This window comes from Chrysochloris asiatica, unplaced genomic scaffold (assembly GCF_000296735.1).
Source record: "Chrysochloris asiatica unplaced genomic scaffold, ChrAsi1.0 scaffold00073, whole genome shotgun sequence".
Lineage (NCBI taxonomy): Eukaryota > Metazoa > Chordata > Mammalia > Afrosoricida > Chrysochloridae > Chrysochloris > Chrysochloris asiatica.
Genome location: NW_006408591.1, coordinates 9,498,279 through 9,517,752, shown reverse-complemented (window position 1 = coordinate 9,517,752; position 19,474 = coordinate 9,498,279). Strand labels below are relative to the sequence as shown.

The following is a 19,474-nucleotide window of genomic DNA, read 5'->3' as shown; positions in this document are numbered from 1 at the left end:
TATGCTAATTGAAAATTAACACTGATGTATTCAAATATTGAAATGTATCAGCCATTTAGGAAAACTGAAAACTTATCCACAAAACATAGTTTAGAAAATTTAAGATATATTGTGGCTCTTTGGCATATTTTTCCGTGCATATTTGTCCATAAATATCTGTAACATGATGTCAAACGTAATATGAGTTGGTTACAACCGTTTTGGATAGTCTCAGGCTGCACAATGAATTTGGTAACTGTTTTCAGTGCTTTCACGGTTGTTGTTAAGTACTTTCAAGTCGATTCCAACTCACAGCGACCCTGTACAGGGTTTCCAAGGAACGGCTGGTAAATTTGAACTGCCGATCTTGTGGTTCAAACCAAACTTGTGGCCCAGTTTTAATCCCAAAGCACCACAGCAGGGCTACCTAAGCTACCTTATGCCTATTTACTTTCTTAAGATTTTATTTTGGCACACTTGTTAAGTGCCATCAAGTTGGTTCTAACAGTGACACTATAGAGGGTTTCCCAGGAGCGGCTTGTGGGTTTGAATCACCGATCTTGTGGTTAGCAGTCCAGTTCTTATCCTACAGTGCTACAGCAGGACTCTCATTTTAGCACAGTGGGGGCATTTAGTAAGAATATACTTTGTTCCTTTTACACAAAATTCTCAGAGGAAATGGCAGTTTTATAAAAACAGTCCTTAGTAAAAATTTCTGGAGTGTTAAATCTAACCTCAACTTGCATTAATAGGATAAGGCAATTTTGATTCTCAATGGGACTAGATTGAGGCAGTAGATTCTGTATAAAAAACCTTTAAATCATAAATACAAGTATCTCCTCTTCTCTAGAAAATCTATTGAAGATAATGAGTATGTCACACTTACCAAGTCTATTATTTTTGTTTTATATAAAAAAGCCTTCAAATATAATTGCTAGATAGCAATGAAGTCCACATATCTGCATTATGTACTTGCATCATGGATACCAAGAAACCATTTATGCTGTCTTGAATGGTAATCCTTAATATGTTCTAAAAGTGTATTTGTAAAATAATTAGTTTTGATATAAGCCTCATAATATAATCACACTTAAGTTGACTTAGCTTATATAGGTTACTATTTCAATACCACCTAAACATATTGATCCAATATAGAAATTTAGGTCAGTGTTAAAAATAAAGATTCACAGTTTACCACCCCAGGCTTATCATTACAGTTTCACATTTATATTCTTAGCTTAGATTTGTATGCATCACAGGTGAATTCAAGTCTAAATATAATTCCACTATAGCATAATATTAAGTAGTCAGTTTCCCTAATCTGAGAACAAATTCAGTTGAGATGTTTTGAGGTTTCACAGTTTAAATCCATTCTAACTATGAATTCCATCACTCAAGGTTGTAGAAAAAGGCTTCAGAGAAGAGTTTTTTGTTGCTGTAATAATCCTATTTAAACAAACAAACAAAAACCAAGTTACCAGAAATCAGTGAAACATAAATTTACTAACTTAATATTTAAGATTCAAAGTCATATCATAAATGTTGTTGTTAAGTGCTGTTGAGTCATATCGACAAATGTTAACATTTAGTATTAAGGAGAAAAACCACTGTGAGTTAGTCATTTAGATGGCAAAAAATGCAGAGGCCAGGCTTACATTCTTTATGCATACAACTACTTTCCAGTAGTCTAACTGCAATAACAATGATATGCAGCTTCAGTGTTGAAATGCCTTGGCAATTTCCAAAGACCTAACATAGAGACCATGAGACATATCTTACTTTTTAAGTAAGTTCTACTGATTTTGATAACAAATCTCAAATTAGTGTTTCAAGCTTCTAGTCATGTTGCCCAACTCAGGCTTGTGTAGCTGATAATTTAATGAAATGAATAATACACATATCACAGGTTGGAAAATTCCTTATTCTTAGCATGTTATACTGTGTGGAAATGTCAAGTGCTGTCAAGTCAATTTGGATTCATAGTGACACCCCATATAGGGTTTCCAAGGAGCAGCTGGTGGGTTTGAACCATTGACCTGGAGGTTAGTAGTCCAGTCTTTATCCTATAGTGCCACACCAGGAGTCCATGTATATAAATAAATGTCTTCACATACTAAGGGCCTTCAAAAAGTTTGTGGAAAAATAGAATGAAATGATGATAAATTTCTTCCATTAACTTTTTGAAATCATCTTATATTTTTCATGTCTAGAAGTTCAACAAAACACTGCCTTGTCTGTGGCATCCTCACAACTGTTATGTTTGAGCTTTTTGTTGTGGCCACTTTATCAGTCCATCTCATTGAGGGTCTTTCTGTTTTTCACTGATTCTCCAATTTACCAAACACAATGTCCTTCTCCAATGACTGGGCCTTCCTGACAACAAGTCCAATGTATAAGAGACAACGTTTTACCATAGTAATGCCAAGGAACAATCTGGCTGTACTTATCATAAATTAGTGAAGTCATTTCTTCCCTTTTGCTATCCCAACTATATTTTGTTTACTTTTAAAATAATAATTCAGATTTTAATTCTCCAATTAATAGCATTATCGAATTTTCTCTTTGGAGAATTAAATAACTATGAATTAATTTTACCGATTAAGGGACTGCTTCAGGAATTGTTGGAAGGTGGGTTATCTTATAGTAACTATGTTTCAACTGCCTTGCAGTTCGTCCAGAAACAATCCATTTGAGCTTCTGAACATTTGGTTTGGAACATTTGTTTGATGAATATTCTGTTATACACTTGGAGACGAGTTCTTGCCAGAAGGTCAAATCTCTGCCATTTATCTGAAAATAGATAGTTAAAATTACTCAAAAGTCCTACAGTATTAAGATACAGTAACAAATGCAATTCTATTAATGTGTCTTTGTTTTTTAAAAAAGATAAGCAACTTAAGTTTCAAATAAACACATGACTTCTCACTTTAGGAGATAGTCCAAGTGATTTAGTTTCTAAGTGTTAATAGATTTAAGCTATGACCTTGACATACCTTGGAATGTTTCTGAAGACATTCTAGTTTTTCTGTTAATTGTACACACTTCTGTGATTGGATCTCCAATGCAATGATAGATAATGACAACACAGAGGGCTGAAAGAGATCAGTTTTAAGTAAATATCAAATATAAAAATAGGTATGTATAAATAAATAGGTTTAATCTTTATAAAATTACCTTTGCTTTAGAAAATATGATCCTGCAGTGGCATGCTTTAAGTTGAGCTTCTAGTCTTTCAAAAGTAAGGCTATTTCTCCTTTAAAAAGAAAATTAGGTTTATTTGATGCAGTTAATTGTACACCCATTATTACTGTTGAGTCAGATCCAACCCAGCAACCCTATGTAGGGTTTCCAAGAAGCAGCTGGTGAATTTGAACCGCTGACCTTGCAGTCCACTGCATTATCCCACAGCACCACAGTACACTTAGGCAAATGATAAATTTGTGAAAAATACATGTCATTTATAAGGTAAAGATATATACATGTATCAGAGGAAAAATAAATTCAAGTAAAGGAATTGTTTCTTCAGCAACATAACTTCTAAGGACTATATACATGAGCCAATAAAAATAGCAGGTTAGCAGTACCTGGCTTTGTTGTTTAACTTCACAAGAGGAAGGAGAGAGCATCATTATAAAATAGCAGTGGTCCAAGGCTGAATCCTATAGAGAGGAGGTCTGACATAACTCCTCCTCTCCAACTTTTTAGCCAATCTGATAACCAGCCATCCATCTCGTGGCACTCTACTGCTCTGCTGGGTTTGGTGTTTTATTGCAGTAGGCACACACAACTCACAGACAATATTCAGGATTATAGGGCTTATCAGGGAAGTAATTGGCTAAAGTAGGAATCACAAACAACTCAGGATACAGTTCTTCAAATCTTCTCAGCCATGCCCACAGGCAGGGCTCTCTCTAGCCCTTGGGTTGGGCAAGTATTACAGAGCTCTTTAGCTGTATCAGTAAACTTCAGCTTGAAGGCAATCAGCTCTTACTCTGGGTTGGCAAGCCTACGTCTGCTGACAAGTGACCAGCATCATATGACAGCATGCCAGAAAGTCTGCCTTTCCTCAGCTCTCTAGCTTTGTGGGGTGGTGTGTACTTTCCAGTATAGACTTAAGAAGTTCACTGCTCTGTCTCACACTGATTCTCCTAGGTCTTGTGCTTCTACTTTTTGCCATCTTGCAATATTTCTAGTGTTATAGCTTTCTCTGTCCTTAGGGTTTTAGAAGGTTCTCACACAGGTACCTGTGTCCAAAGAATGTGCTTAGCTTCGTCTCTTCCTCTTGGGGATGAGGTCCCCACTCTGCTCTAACATTGACTTTCTTTTAAACCATAAGTTAATTGCCTTTGAGTTGGTTCTGACTCAGTAACCTTGTATAGGGTTTCCGAGGAGTGGTTGGTATGTTTGAACCATTGACCTTGCAGTTCAAACCAACCTTGTGGTCCACTGCTTATCCTACAGCACTACACCAGGCCTCCACTTTTAAACCCAGTGAATGGCAAAATTAACCAATCCCCTCAATAGGGTTCTATATAAATTATTTGCATGGTTCCACCACCACAAAAGTAACACACACCTTATTTGCATTACTAGGAAGCTATCCTGATGTGGCGCTGTGGATTAATGCACCAGACTGCAAAGTCGTTTGAATTGAAAGGTCGGCTGTTCAAGCTCACCATTCGCTCCTTGGAAACCCTATATAGGCTTGCTATGGATCGGAACTGACTCAACGGCACTTAACAACATCCTGGTATAGTGCTCTAGGATAAGCACTGGACTCTGAACCACAAGGTCTGCAATTTAAACCCACCAGCTGCTTCTCAGAAACCCTATATAGGGTTGCTCTGAGTCAGAACAATAACAACATCAATTCCCCTTAGTGGTCACAATCATCTTATTTGCATAATCCTACCCAATCACTTGGAGTCCAGGTGTGGCTCTGTGCGTTAATGTACTATACTGCAAATCTGTTTGAACTGCAAGGTTGGCAGTTCAAGCTCACCAGCTGCTCCTCGGGAAACCCTATGCAGGGTCACTATGGATCGGAACCGACTCAAGAGCAGTACACACCAGCACCACCAACAACAATCACCCAATCACTTGGAGAGAGATACAAGACCATGGCTAAAAAGCCATATAAATGTTATCTATCATACTGTAAAGATGCAGTCATTTTACTTATTTTGACTGGAATCTTACCAGATTTTATGCAACAACCAAAAATACCATTCTGATATACAAACTTTCTTTACTTAAAACAAAGATCACATACCTTTCAAATGGTAAGCTCTCTTGAATGAGTGAATAATAGAGTTGCAGAAACTGAAAGGCAGTAGTAGCTTTAACTTTCCAACACACCTTCTCCAATACAATCTTTTCCATTCTCATCAAGTCAGAAACTGTGAACTTATACTGGCTTATTCTGATCAAGTCATTTGCCAGTGGGACATTCCTCTCTTCTTCTATTGATTTTACAGCCAAGTAGAAGCAGCTCAGTCCTACACATCCGAGGTGCTTGGACTGTACCTAAAAAAATAATAATTTTAACATTCTCATGTATTCAATCTAAAAAAAAAAAAAAAAATGGATGAAAACTCAAAACATAACGAAAATGTATATTTGAGTTGTATTTGTCAACTGTGATGGACTTAGATAAACTCACCGATCAATTGTAGCCTGTCAACCTATGTACCCCACCCCATTTGGAACACATTTTTCAGTAACTGAGTTTCAACATATTTGGACTCCATGTAGAACAATTCTCACTATTTTCTATCACTGTAGAACTGTAAACAATGTTTCAATTTGACCAACTAAATAACTTCCAGGATGTTATGTCTTTTCCAACCTGGTTTTTTTTTGGTAATAACACAAGAAAAAAAAACATTCTTAAGTACAATAACACATTGTTTACTTTGCTTTAAAGACCCATCCACTACTAAACTCTATTTTCTGAATGTGTATAATGTATCAGGCACAGTCAAAATTCTGTCTAGTCTTTACGGTCCAGCTCCAATGAAAGCAAAGAATATATTTTTTACTAATATCTATGTTTTTTCTCTTCTTCTTGGAAGCCCTTCAGCTATAATTATATTTCTTGTTGTGTCTTATACTGTTAGGATAGTTATCAGTGTAACCGTCTTATTCCCAAATTATTGTTAGGTGCTGTCAAGTATGTTCAGACTCATACACTGCCTGGTCCTGCGCCATCCTCACAATCATTGTTACGTTTCAGCCCAATACTGCTATCTGTGCCAATCCATCTCCTTGGGGGTAGTCCTCTTTTTTGCTGACCCTTCACTTTACCAAGCGTGATGTCCTTCTCCAGGAACTGGTCCTTCCAATTCTTTTATGGTTTCCAAATTTGACATGCATATGCAACTATTATACCATAACTTAGGTCAGGTGCAGCTTACTCATTAAACAGACATCTTTGCTCTTAAAAACACTTTACAAAAGTCTTGTTCAACTTAAGACATTGACTACCTAAAATGCGGGGAAATAAAGGGCATGAAGTGACTGGCTTAGAGAGGGAGTTTGGTTTAACAGTGTGCAGGGGAAGATAGTAGTCCCTACTGAATAGTTTTCATCTTGTCTACTTGGATCTGGTGAAAAGAGATGGAGATAAGATTCTTATGATTCAATAGTAATTGTTATCATGACTAATTGCAACTATTACAACTGTAAAGGTAGAGGTTTAGTAATACAAACAGTGAAGTAGTTAATCATACAGTCCAGAAACAGAGGACTGTAGGACCATCAAGGAAGAAGAGCACAAGCAGAATGCAGGACCCTATCCAGAGAAGCAGCGACACCAGCGATGGAAGCAGAGATGAGAACATGGACAGAGGGAGTAACTGAGGACTCTAGATTCATGGAAAGAGAAGGACTGAGTGCTGGTAGCCAGGAGGCCGGCTTGCAGAATGTGCCCTTTGGTTTTTAAATTATTATATATTCCTGAGTGTTTTTGTGTACATCTCCCCCGCCCCCCCCACACACACCCAAAAAAATAGAGGGAAAAGAAACAAATACTGTTGAATGATAATGGACAGATGAGATTGTAATCATTGCAATGAAACGAAGGTGTAAAGCTGATGTTGATGTTCTCCCATGTAAACTATCACTCAGTTCACACACACAAAGTCAGTATGTTAAAAAAAAAGAAAAATCTTGTGCAGCAATTTGATTTCTTGACTGCTGCTTCCATGAGTGTTGATGGTTGATTCGAACAAAATGAAGTCTTTGACAACATCAATCTTTTCTCTATTTATCATGTTAGTTATTGGTCCAGTTGTGAGGATTTTTGTTTTTAGATTGAAGTACAACCCATGGTGAAGTCTGTGGTCTCTGATCTTCATCAGTAAGTAGTAAATCCTCTTTGCTTTCAGCAAGAAAGGCTGTAACATCTGCGTATCGCCAATTGTTAATGAGTCTTCCTCCAATCATGATGCCATGTTCTTCTTCATATAATCCAACTTCTTGGATTATGTGCTTAGCATACAGATTGAATAAATATGGTGAAAGAATACAACCCTGGCACAGACCTTTCCTGGTTTTAAACCATTTAGTGTTCCCTTGTTCTGTTTGAACAGCTGCCTCTTTGTCTATGTGCAGGTTCCTCACGAGCACAATTCAAGAATACCCACTCTTTGCAATGTTATCCATAGCAGTTGAAAGCCTTTGCATGGTTAATAAAGCATAAGTAAACATCTTCTTGGTATTCTTTGCTTTCAGCCAAGATCCATCTGATGTCAGCAATGATATCCCTCGTTCCATGTCCTCATCTGAATCTGGCTCAAACCTCTAGTCCATTCAGTGTACTGTTGCAGCTATTTCTGAATTATTTGCATGTGACATTTACATATTGTTGTTAAGTGCCATCACATTGGTTCCTATTCATAGCGACCCTATAAAGGGGTTCCGAGGAGTGACTAGTGGGTTTGAACTGCCAACATTGTGGCTCAAACTGACCTTACAGTCCAGTGCATTACCCTGAAGCGCTGTGTTGCATCAGTTTTAACTTGTAGCATCACTGTGAGGCAGTGACACTCTATCCACCAATGACCATAGGTATACTGAGTTGGCAGATGCATTTTCTAACAGATAAATTCTGAGAGTTATGGATATCCTGCTTATCCATACAGGGAAATGATTATTGAAATGCTACTCCTTGAGAATATACTCTCTTGTCTACTGCATGCAAACTGATGCTGAAAATATAAAATATAAACAGGGCTTGACTCAAACATATAACTTTATATTTAGATAGTGATTAAGAAATACACTCAAATCCTTAATCACAATTTAGGTCTCTTATGTTTCTTGAATCCCAAAACAAATAAAAATACCAAACCTATTCTACTACTGGGAAATGCTATTTTATATTGACTATTTTTCATCTCAAAATTTGTCTAATAAATGATGTAATACCCTTGATTTATAAGGAAAAAGTCATCAATGCACATAGAATTATCATGTTTCAGCTACCTGTTGTAAAGGAAGGTCAAGTTAGACAAAAGCTAACACAAAGTAAAAACACATTAATCAGAATTAAATATTCATGATCATGTAGCTTTAACATACCTTCATTTTGGACAGAAACCTGTCCAATAAATTCACAGCTAGAGAAAATGTTTCCGTTTCAAAGCCAAAGAACTGAGTTAGACTAAGAAGATCTTTTACTTCAAAGTCTCTTAATCTTGCAGTCATTCTGAGGCCATTATCATGAGCAGACTCAATTAGTCTCAAGCCGAAGACCTTTGGCTGACATCTAGACTCCTGTTCCAGCAGGGCATTCAGCTGGTGTAGCGGTTTCTGAGCATCAGTGGTTGTCAGTACTTCTATCATCTATATATAGAACAAAACACAGACAGGAGTGTAAGAATAGCCCTCCCTGCTTTCTTTGTCATCGATATTGTGCCAAGAAGTACTATATATAACTCAAGTCTCCTCCCACCCCCAGGCTGATAGTGAAATTAGTGCCATATATCATGTTTCCCTCTACCATAAACTGCAGATTCCTGGTGGTGGTGGTGGTGGTATCCGCGGGGGAGGCAAAAAGCCTCATCTCTCTCCCATGGAATGGCTGGTAGTTTCAAACTGCTGACTTTGAATTTAGCAGCCTGACTCGTAACCACTACGCTACCAGGGCTAGAGGGCAGGAATCCTGCTTTCTCCTTAAATTGCAAATCTTCAAGAAATATTTGTTCAAAGCATTCAGTGCTATAGAGCCGGTTCTAACTTATAAAGACCCTGTATAGGGTTCCCAAAGGAGTTCTGGTAGCGTACTGGATTACAAGCTGAGCTACTAATCACAAGGTCAGCAGTTCAAATCTAACAGCCGCTCCGCAGAAAAGATGAGTCTTTCAGCTCCCGGAAAGATTTACAGCCTCGGAAACTCTATACAGGGTCATTATGAGTCGCAACGGATTCCATGGCACATAGCCACCACCACAACAGTTTCCAAGGAGTGGATGGTGAATTTGAATTGCCAACCTTAAACTGGCCTTGCGGTCCAGAGCTTTATCCCACAGTGCCACACCATGATTCAATAGATAACATTTAACAGTCTAGATAAAAAGAACTTTGAAATGAGATGGTATGTATTCTGCCATATATAAGCAATTTGTTAAGTTTCATATTTTCTGAGCCTTATTTCCTCATAAATGTGTGTGCAATACACAAAAATCATAGGCAAAGAGCTCAGCACATACGTTATTGTTAAATGCCGTGGAATTGATGTGACTCATTGCCACCCTGTATAGGGTTTCTGAGGAGCAGATGGGTGGGTTTTAACTGCCAACTTTGATCGAAGTCCAGTGCCGATTCTACAGCGCTACTTGTGCTTAATAAACACGGGATGATAATAACGAGCTTAATTTTACATTTGCAAAATGAGGGTAACAATACCTACTTTTTGAAATGCTGTGAAGATTACACAAGATGATTCATGCAGTTTAGCACAGTGCTTGGCACACAGTTAACACTAATTGTTAACTTTCACTGATGCTAGGAAAGGAAGTTTAAAGGGGGCTATGGAAGTATGTGTGGCTCTGTAGGGCAAGCACTGGACTGCTAACGCAAGGTCGCCAGTTCAAACTCACCCATGAGGTGCTCTTGGAAACCCTATAAAGGGTCTCTATGAATCAGAACTGACTCAATGGCACACAGCAACAATGGGAGTACCTAGTAGAGAAACTAATCTAGTCTTCTAGATGAACCTGGGAACTTCATTCATTAAGATTGCATTACATTGTCTGCTGTGTGCTGGGCACAAGCTAAAGGCTAGGTAGTTGGACATCCCATCCCTCTCCAACTGAAAGACAGGACAACTGAAAGCGTTGGACAATCAAAGAGAGGGCAGATGAGGCACCAGAACTTTTTTGGCCCGGGCTCGTCCCTAGGACCAGGAGGACACTGACACTACCCCCAGTGAAGACGGATCTGGCCCCGCCCCACCATGCTCCGACAAGTCTGGGCTTGTCCTCACTCACTGAGTGAGCGTAGAGGAAAAGGGTGTGGGGCCAGGGATCTCCTCTCACTCTGCGACCTCAACCCTGCTCCCTACCCGTACCCTCTAGGTCAAGCCCGCACTCCCACCTCACCGTGATCGCGACTGCAGCTCCTCAGCAGTAACTACCCTCCCCGGGCCTGCTCGCACCTCACCCCACGGTATTAGGTCCGAGAGGCCTAAGAGGTGAGGGGGCTTGTGGGCAAGAAGGGAGAGGCCCGGGGAGGGGGGGGCCGTCCTGGGCGGAGGTCTCGGCAGCGCAGCCTAGATGAAACCACCTTCAGTCAAGCCTTACACCGAGTAGGAGTGGCTAAATTTGACCTCCCTAGTAATATGCTGAAGGGCGGGGCGTTCCTGCGGGGGAGCCCTAGTTTTATTGCTGATTGGTATAGTCCTGACGGATGGCTCACTTGGCCCAAAGAAGGTTGGTCCATCTAGGTAAAAGCCTGGCCAATCAGCACGCACCTTCTATTATAGCATGCGTCATTATCCGCCCCTTAAGACCACGCCCCCTTTCCTTAAGCGTGTTTCATTGGAGAATTTTACTAAGGGCTTCCATTCAAGAAGAGACCTAAGGAAATTAACTTTTACACTCACCAACCCTAGTCTGGGTCAGATCTCCGCCGCAAACCGGATTGAACAGGATTTAGTTCCAGAATGTACTGGGAGTTTCTGTTCCATACTTTAGTTGTACATTGGTTCTGCCTCCTTCTTTCTAAAAATAGACTATTTCAAAAGACGTCAAGTCTTCATTTCTTATTACAGATGCAGAGATATAGGGTTTTCTATGGTGTGATTTATTAAATCATAGAACTCTCTGTGGGTGAACTTTAGAAATCAATTGATTCCTTCCTAATTTTTGTTTTTTGTTTGATTTTATCAAAGAAAGGAGTTGGGCTACTTTGGTCCTTTTCCAGTTTTGGAAATTTTATATTTAAACAAGTTTAATAGAAAACCAGATGAGTTGTTTTCAAATGGGTTCAAATGAAAGGTGTGTGTCTGCCTGTTAAAAATAAATAATAATAATGGAAATATGTACAAAATAGTATAAAATAAATACAAAAGGTATGTACAAGATGTATGCAAAATAAATATTTACAAGATAATCGTGAGTATAATCTCAGACTGCAAATCAGTATGTATTGTTATTCTTTTTGTTACTGTAAATGAATTTAATCTCTGAATACGAGATTTCCATAATGGAAAAATAGCCTGAATCCTTCTTGTATTTTTTCCTTCTGATTGTCAAAAGTGAAAAGGCTTGAGGAGGGGTCTGCAGTGAATCTTTTTAGCTCTTGAAAATGGTAGTTAAATTTTCAAAGCCCACATGGTGTGACGCTGTAGAGTAAGCACTGGACCGCAAGGTCCATTTGAAACTCAAGGTGGCGGTTCAAACCCACCAGCCACTCCTGGGAAACCTTATACAGTGTCTCTATATGAGTCAGAAAGGAGCTCTGGTAGCGTAGTGGTTACGAATCGGGCTGTGAACCTCAAGGTTAGCAGTTCAAAACTACCAGCTGCTCCGCAGGAAAAAGATGAGGCGCCTCGGAAACCCTGTTCAGGGTCGCTATGGGTCGGAATCAACTCGAGGGCACTTTAACAACAACAACAAGGAGTCGGAACCTACTGGGCGGCACTTAACATCAACAACTGGGCTTTGAAAAACTGGAAAATTGGAAAGATTTGCTGATGTGGTGTTGTAGGACAAGCACTGGAGGAAGCAAGGTTGGGTTGAACCACGACTTCTGCGGTTCAGACTCATCAGCAGATCCTCAGAAACCTTATACGGTGTTGCTATGAGTCGGAACCGACTCCACGGCCTTTAACACCACCAGCTATGACTTCTCTTGGGGCAATGTCACAGTACCAGCCCTGGAAATGGGGAAAGAAAAACCTTGGAAATAAACTTATCCAATGCTGAAACGTAACAATTGTGAGGATGGCACGGGATCAGGCTGTATCTTTTCTGCTGTGCATAGTGTCATGCACTATGAGTCAGAGTCGACTCAATGGCACTTAACAACTACAACTAAATTTTGTTATTGTTAAATGCTGTTGAGTCAGTTCTGATTCTTAGCGGATCCGTATAGGGTTTCCAAATAGCAGCTGGTGGATTTGAACTGCGCACCTTGTGGTTAGAAGTCAGATGCTTACCCTAGAGCACCATACCAGATAACTTTATTTTCTTGGTGTGATGTTATAGTATAAGCACTGGACTGCTAACCACAAGGTCAACAATTTAAACACAGTCGCTCTTTGGAAATTCCATATAGGATCAATGTGAGTCTGAATCAACTGGGGGGTACTTAACAACAACAATGAATATAAATTGGTAATTTATAACAAAATTAATTTTATTCTAAAATGCTTTAATGATGCATGTATTTAAAAAGGTACATTATAAGTATTATATGGAGCTCTGGTAGCGTAGTGGTTATGAGTCAGGCTGCTAACCTCAAGGTCAGCAGTTTGAAACTACCAGCCGTTCCTAAGGCTTTCTGCTCCCGTAAAGATTTACAGCCTTGGAAATCCTATACAGGGTTGCTATGAGTCGGAACTGACCACAGCACACCACTATATATATACAAAAACACTAGAGTCCTGGAGTGGCGCTGTGGGTTAATGCTCTAGACTGCAAAGTCAGTTTGAACTGCATGCAAGGTTGGTGGTTCAAGCTCACCAGTAGCTCCTTGGAAATCCTCTAGAGGGTTGCTATGGGTCGGAACCGACTTGACAGCATTTAATAACAACAATATACACACTATTTTTTAAGTGGCTTACAAACCATTGACATTTCTATGTAATGAAATGATACAATGCTGTTGTTGTTATTAAGTGCCTTCAAGTCAGTTGTGACTCATAGCCATATAGTGTTTCTGAGGAGATGTTCAAATCGCCTTTGTGGTCCAGTGTTTATCCTACAGTGGCGTACCAGGACTCAAATTATGCACTGTTGTTGTTGTTAAGTGCCATTGAGTTGACTCTGACCCATAGCAATCCTGTATAGGATTTCTGAGGAGCAGCTGGCGAGCTTGAACCGCAAACCTTGAAGTTCAAACGGCTTTGCAGTCTAGCGCATTAACCCAGAGCACCACACCAGGACTCCAATGATGCACTAGTTCACTAGTTCATTTATTGGCACATTCTCTGTGTCAGTGTCAGTGGAGAAAAAAATGGACGAGTCTCTATTCTTATGAACATTTAGTCTTGTGGACAATATAAATATCTAGCCTTTGGAACAAAATCCAGAAATGGTTACTACTAACTAGCTATATGACTTTCAGCAAGTTATTTATTTAATCATTTTGACTTTACATTTTCTTTTCTCAAAAAATGAAAGTGATAATACCTTATTTTGTTGTTGTTAGGTGTTCTTGAGTTGCTTCTGACTCATAGTGACCTTATGCACAACAGAGCAAAACACTACCCAGTCCTGACCAACCTCACAATTGTTACTGCTGTTATTGTACCCATCTGTCTCATTGGAGGGTCTTCCTCTTTTCTGCTGACCTTTCCACTTTACCTAGTGTGATGTCCTCCAGGGACTGACTGGGCCCTCCTGATAGATGTCCAAAGTATGAGAGACAAAGTCTGGCCACCCTCTTTTCTAAGAACCATTCTGGTTGTACTTCTTCCAACACAGAATTGCTTTTCCATCAGTCCACGGTACTTTTAATATTCTGCTCCAACACCATAACTCAAATGCATCAATTCTTACACAAGGTTATTGTTGTTAGGTGCCATTGAGTCATAGCGACCCCATGCACAGCAGAACGAAACAAAGTCCGATCCTGGGCCAACCTCACTACTTCTGCCACACTTTCATCCATCAATGCTGCCACCTGGCCAATCCATCTTGTTGGGGGTTATTAAGAGGATTAAATAATTCAGAATACATCAAGAGCTACACACTGAGTCCAGAACACAATGAATACTTGATAAATGGCAACCTTTGTTACTAAGTTAAGGAGCCGTGGGGCACAGTGGTTAAGCACCAGACCAGTAATTGAAAAGGTTGTAATTTGAACCCATCAGCCACTTAGTAGGCAAAAGATGGGTCAGTAGGCTTCTCTAAAGATTAAGTGCTTTGAGTCAGTTCTGACTCATATCGACCCAGTACAGGGTTTCCAAGAAGTGGCTGGTGAATTTGAACTGCCAACCTCGCAGTTCAAAACCACACTGTGGTGTGCCACTGTCCCTGTTCGTAGGGAAATTCCTAATTGTTTCAGTTCCCTTTAACCTCAGAGGAGGGGTGATGAGGCTTTTTGCTGTCCTTCCTCACACAAATGTCCAAGCACCTCACCCTCTGGTCACCATCACTGACAATTGTCAGAACTTTTTGATGTAGACTTGTCCAATTGTCTTGAGGGTTGAGGAAGTGAAGGTCAACAAGGGCTCCTTCCTCTCTACTTCCCGATCCTTCTGCAATTAGTTAATACAGACCCATCACCTTCCTAACTCTTCTCTAGTACATCTAATTGGTCATATTCATTTGAAGAAAATGTGCTTGGCAATAGAATTTTATTAGTCCCTGGAGTACCAGTATAATGTCCCTCACTGGCTCAAATGCCTTGCACTCAACTACTAACCCAAAGGTGGGTGGTTTGAACCCACTCAATGACATTATAGAAGATTGTTGTGGTTGTTGTTGTTAAGTGCCAATGAGTCGGTTCCAACCCATAGCGACCCTGAAGAGGGCTTCTGAGGCTGGAAATCTTTATGGGAGCAGAAAGCCTCATCTTTCTTCCATGGAGCTGCTGGTAGTTTCAAACTGATGACCTTGAGGCTCACAGCCCGATTGGTAACCACTATGCTACCAGAGCTCCTTATTATAGAAGATAGGCTTGGCTATATAATTCCGTAAATGATGACAGCCCCAAATAAGCCTATGGAGCAATTCTACTCTGGCACACAAGGGATTGTCACGAGTCAGAACTGACTTGTCACCAGTGGGTTTGGTGTTTTTTGTTTTGTTTTCCAGCAAAGGTGGGGGTATCAGTGAAATTGTGTACATTATAGAGGAGAACAGGAGGAGAATATATAGAAAACAGATGAATAATTTGAGTTATATCTCTCCTATTTAAAGACTCTACTCCTTAGAAGTCCTCGTGTAGCATTGTAGGATAAGCACTGGACTGCAACATCTGTTTGAACTGCAAGATTGGCAGTTCAAACTCACCAGCGGCTCCTCAGAAACTCTATACAAGGTCTCCGAACTGACTTGCTGGTACTTAATAACAACAACTATTACTCCTTAATTAACAAGATAAAGTTACTTCTTCCAATTAATTGAGATTTTACTATATTCCATGAAAACTAACCTTGACTTGACAGGCAGCTGCTGCTGTATAAAGGTTGTTGTTGTTGTTAAGTGCTATTGAGTTGATTCCGACCCATAGTGACCCTGTACAGGGTTTCCGAGGCTATAATTCATTACAGGAGTAGAAAGCCTCATCTTTCTTCCACGTAACAGCTATGGGATGATCCTCTGCTCTCCAGCACTTAGGCCATGGCCATTTGTCTGTTAAGTGCAAGAATCAGAGCCAAGATCAGACATTAGTTATGTGTCCACCAAGTGCCTGGTCTTTGTACTGTGGTGATGATTATCTTCAGATATGCCTCCTGTTGGCTGTTACTGTTGTTATGGTGTGCCAACTCATAGTGAAGTGACCCTGTATAGGGTTTGATAGCGGATGGTGGGTTTGAACTGCCTTGAGGTAACTAGTCCAGTGTCTATCCTATAATGCCACACAGGGCTTCTGTTATGTTACTCCTTGCTATTTACTAATAAGGATGAACTTAAATTGGGATTTTACTGCATTTTGAAAGTTTTTTTCCCCCCAGAATATTTCAAAATTATGAACCAGCTTCAATAATCAATAATGCTTAAGTAAGCAACCACGTTGCTCATTTAATTAGTTTGTTCATCCATCCATTCAATGAATATTTTTAATCCTTTCTAGGCGAATTATATTTTGTGATCCCAGTTTTTAAAAATGTTATACCTTTTGGATTATGGGGGTGGGGAGTGTTATTCTGTGGCGCTATAGGATAAGTGGAGTTCTGGTGTGGCATTGTAAGATAAGTATTGCTAAAGGTTCCTTGGAAACCCTATACAAGGTTGCTATGAGTCCTAACAGACTCCAAGGCACTTAACAACAACATTGGGCTATTGTCCTTCAATGGAATCTCTTCTGTAGTACAAAACCCTCTCTGTTGTCTGCTTTGGTAGAAGGTAGGGATGGGAAGGAAAGAATATTTGCCTTTCTTATTCAGGTTTCTGCTTAGTCTGTTAACCTTTATCCCTCAAAAGCAAACAACACAAACATATGCTTGTGCACACACACTTCTATCACACATATATTACAACTTTTGACAGACTTGAGATTTGGAAAATGCAGCATTGCACTTCTAATCCAGCTTTTCTGTCCCTTTGCAATGTACTAGAAAAAGATACTTCATAGCTCAGAACTTTTGTTCCCCAAATTGGGGATCACCATTTTCCTCATCTCTTTACCCTTTTAGCTCTTTTTTTCTCCAGTTCCTTTTTGCCAATATTTTGCTATCTTCTCTACCCCCACCCCCTTGGCCCAATCCCAATCTCCTAACCAGCAAACCCCAATGTTGTTGTTATTTATTACTTCTAGTGTGAGTAGTGGACTCCGAATGTGGCTCTGTAGGATAAGCACAGAACTGCAAACCACAAGATCAAAAGTTCAAACCCACCAGTTGCTCTTCAGAAACCTTATACAGGGTTGCTATGCAATAGATCTGACTCAACGGCACTTAGCAACAACAAAGTTAGAGTGGGTCAAGGCCCCTCTCCAGCTGCCAGCTTCTGTTTCTAGAGAACATTGGGAAGTTTGGACATTTTAAAGGGTGGTGCTGAGTGCCAAAACTATCTAGGTTAAAATAACATATTCCAGTTTATAGTTTGTGTTACAAAACAAACAAGCAGAAACCTCTAGTGAACCAGATGACTAGCCATGGAATGATTATAACAGAGCTCTGCATAGAGTGCCAAAGGAACACATAAGGTTTGAAGGAGGTCAGGGTTGAGGGAGGGACATGGGAATTCAGGAAAACTTTCAAGATGATCCCTGATCCAAATGTTGTAAGATCTGGCCAAGAGGCCAGAGCAAAGGCCATTCCTGACAGAGGCAACAGTATATGTAAAGGTGCGGAGGAAAGAGATAACAAATTTATTTTAGTAAATAATATATAGATCCTTCCAGTGACAGTATGGAGGATGATGGGAGGAGTGTTCCCAGATGAAACTGGAGAGAGAAGTAGTTGCTCAACCTGAAGGGTCATGTATATTATGTATACCATTCTTTGAACTTTGAACTTTATTCTACAGATTCTGGGGAACCAACAATGACGTTTAAAGAAATTGTTGCAACTGAATTTATGATTAAGAATGACCATTTGATATCAAAGTAACGATTGGAAAGAGGGGACAGAGGGTCAAGAGAGGATCAAGAAGAGAATTTGATAGGCCATTACTTTAATCCATAAGCATTGGACTCCTAGCTGCAAAGTCAGTGGTTCAAACCCATCAGCTTCTCTGAGGTAGAAAGATGAGACTGTCTGCTCCCATAAAGATTTACAGTCTCAGAAACTGTATAAAGGGTCTCTGGGAGTCAGAATTGACTTCATGGCAGTGGGTTTGGATTTTTTTTATTTTTTTTACCTTAACCCAGGTAAAGTGGGAAGGTTGAGCTGAGGGAGTGAGAGTGTGAATGGAGAGGAAATGAATTCAAGAGAGCTTAGTAGCTGCAGGTGATGGATTTTGGTGATTGATGAGATTTAAGGGATCTGGAAGAAGGAGGTGGTGGTAGTGGTGTGTTGTTGAGTCAGCTGTAAATCATTATGGGAGCAGAACGCTTCTTCTTTCTCCCATGCAGCACCTAGTAGATTTGAACTGTTGACCTTGCAGGTGGCAGTCCAGCTCATAATCCAGTATGCCATCTGGGTTTGGGAAGGAGTTAAGCATAATTTTTAAGTTTGTGGTTTAAGCAAATGGTTGAATGAGGATTTTGTTTATTTACTAGAATCAGAGAATATAGGGAAAAAACCAGGCTTGTGGGTAAGATGATAAGTTAGTTACAGGCATTTTGACTTAGAGATGCCTAAGGGACTGCAGGTGGAGAATTCCAGAAGGCAACTAAAGAAACAAACTTGATACTTAGAGGTAACTTTGGTATTTATCAGAATACCAGTTGTCTTTGAGTTGAATTCCACTCATGGTGACACTATGTGTTGCAGAATAGAATTGCATCCCATAGTGTTTTCATGGCTGTGACTTTTCGGAAGCAGATTGCCAGGTCTTTTTTCTGAGTTGCCTCTGGCTGAGTTCAAACTACCAACCTTTTGGCTAGTAGTGTTTAATCATTTATGCTTCTCAGGGACTGCATTCATCAGACTATAGGGAGGCATAGAAATAGAGATAAGTTCAATAGAGTTAAGGTGATAAGAGAAGCCAGGAAAGACTCTAGTGAAGGAAGAATCTCTGAAGAGGATCCTTAAGGGGAGACTAGATGGAAGAGAAAAATTAGAAAGGAAGTTTTGTTACAGAAATCAAGAGAAAGTATTTCAAGGAATGATCATCAGTATTTGATGCTGTAAATATGAAATGAAGTATGAAAAAGAAAGAGAGAAAATGGAATTAGTGACTATATGAGTAGACAACTCTTTTCAAAAAATTTTCTTTATTTTGTTGAGAATATTCAAAATAAAACATACACCAATTCAACAGTTTCTACATGTGCCATTTAATGACATTGATGATATTCTGAGTTGCATAACCATTCTCTCTCTCCTTGTTCCTCCCCCATTAACATAAATTCACTGCCTCCTAAGGTTCCTATCTAATTTTTCAAATTGGTGTTGTCAATTTGATCCCATGAGCTCTGGTAGCATAGTGGTTACGAATTGGGCTGCGAACCGCAAGGTCAGCAGCAGTTTGAAACTACCAGCTGTTCC

At 39.7% G+C, this 19,474-nt stretch overlaps 1 protein-coding gene across 1 annotated transcript; it reads right to left on the bottom strand.

The window, feature by feature from the left end:
- Window positions 1-1,099: 1,099 nt before the first annotated feature.
- On the bottom strand, window positions 1,100-10,767 carry CCNG1 (cyclin G1). Its single transcript, XM_006864935.1, has 7 exons — window positions 10,584-10,767; window positions 8,563-8,826; window positions 5,252-5,505; window positions 3,154-3,232; window positions 2,973-3,071; window positions 2,575-2,769; window positions 1,100-1,425 (listed from the first exon to the last, which is right to left on the bottom strand). The coding sequence occupies exons 2-6, from the start codon at window positions 8,824-8,826 to the stop codon at window positions 2,578-2,580; spliced, it is 888 nt and encodes a 295-aa protein (XP_006864997.1). The 5' UTR covers window positions 10,584-10,767; the 3' UTR covers window positions 1,100-1,425; window positions 2,575-2,577.
- Window positions 10,768-19,474: the final 8,707 nt, after the last annotated feature.

Coding starts and splice junctions, on each gene's coding strand:
- CCNG1 (XM_006864935.1), bottom strand. CDS start 8,826: ATGATAGAAGTACTGACAACCACTGATGCTCAGAAACCGCTACACCAG. Junction 3,072..3,153: donor TCATATTTTCTAAAGCAAAG/GTAATTTTATAA, acceptor GATCTCTTTCAG/CCCTCTGTGTTGTCATTATC. Junction 2,770..2,972: donor GTCTTCAGAAACATTCCAAG/GTATGTCAAGGT, acceptor ATCTATTTTCAG/ATAAATGGCAGAGATTTGAC.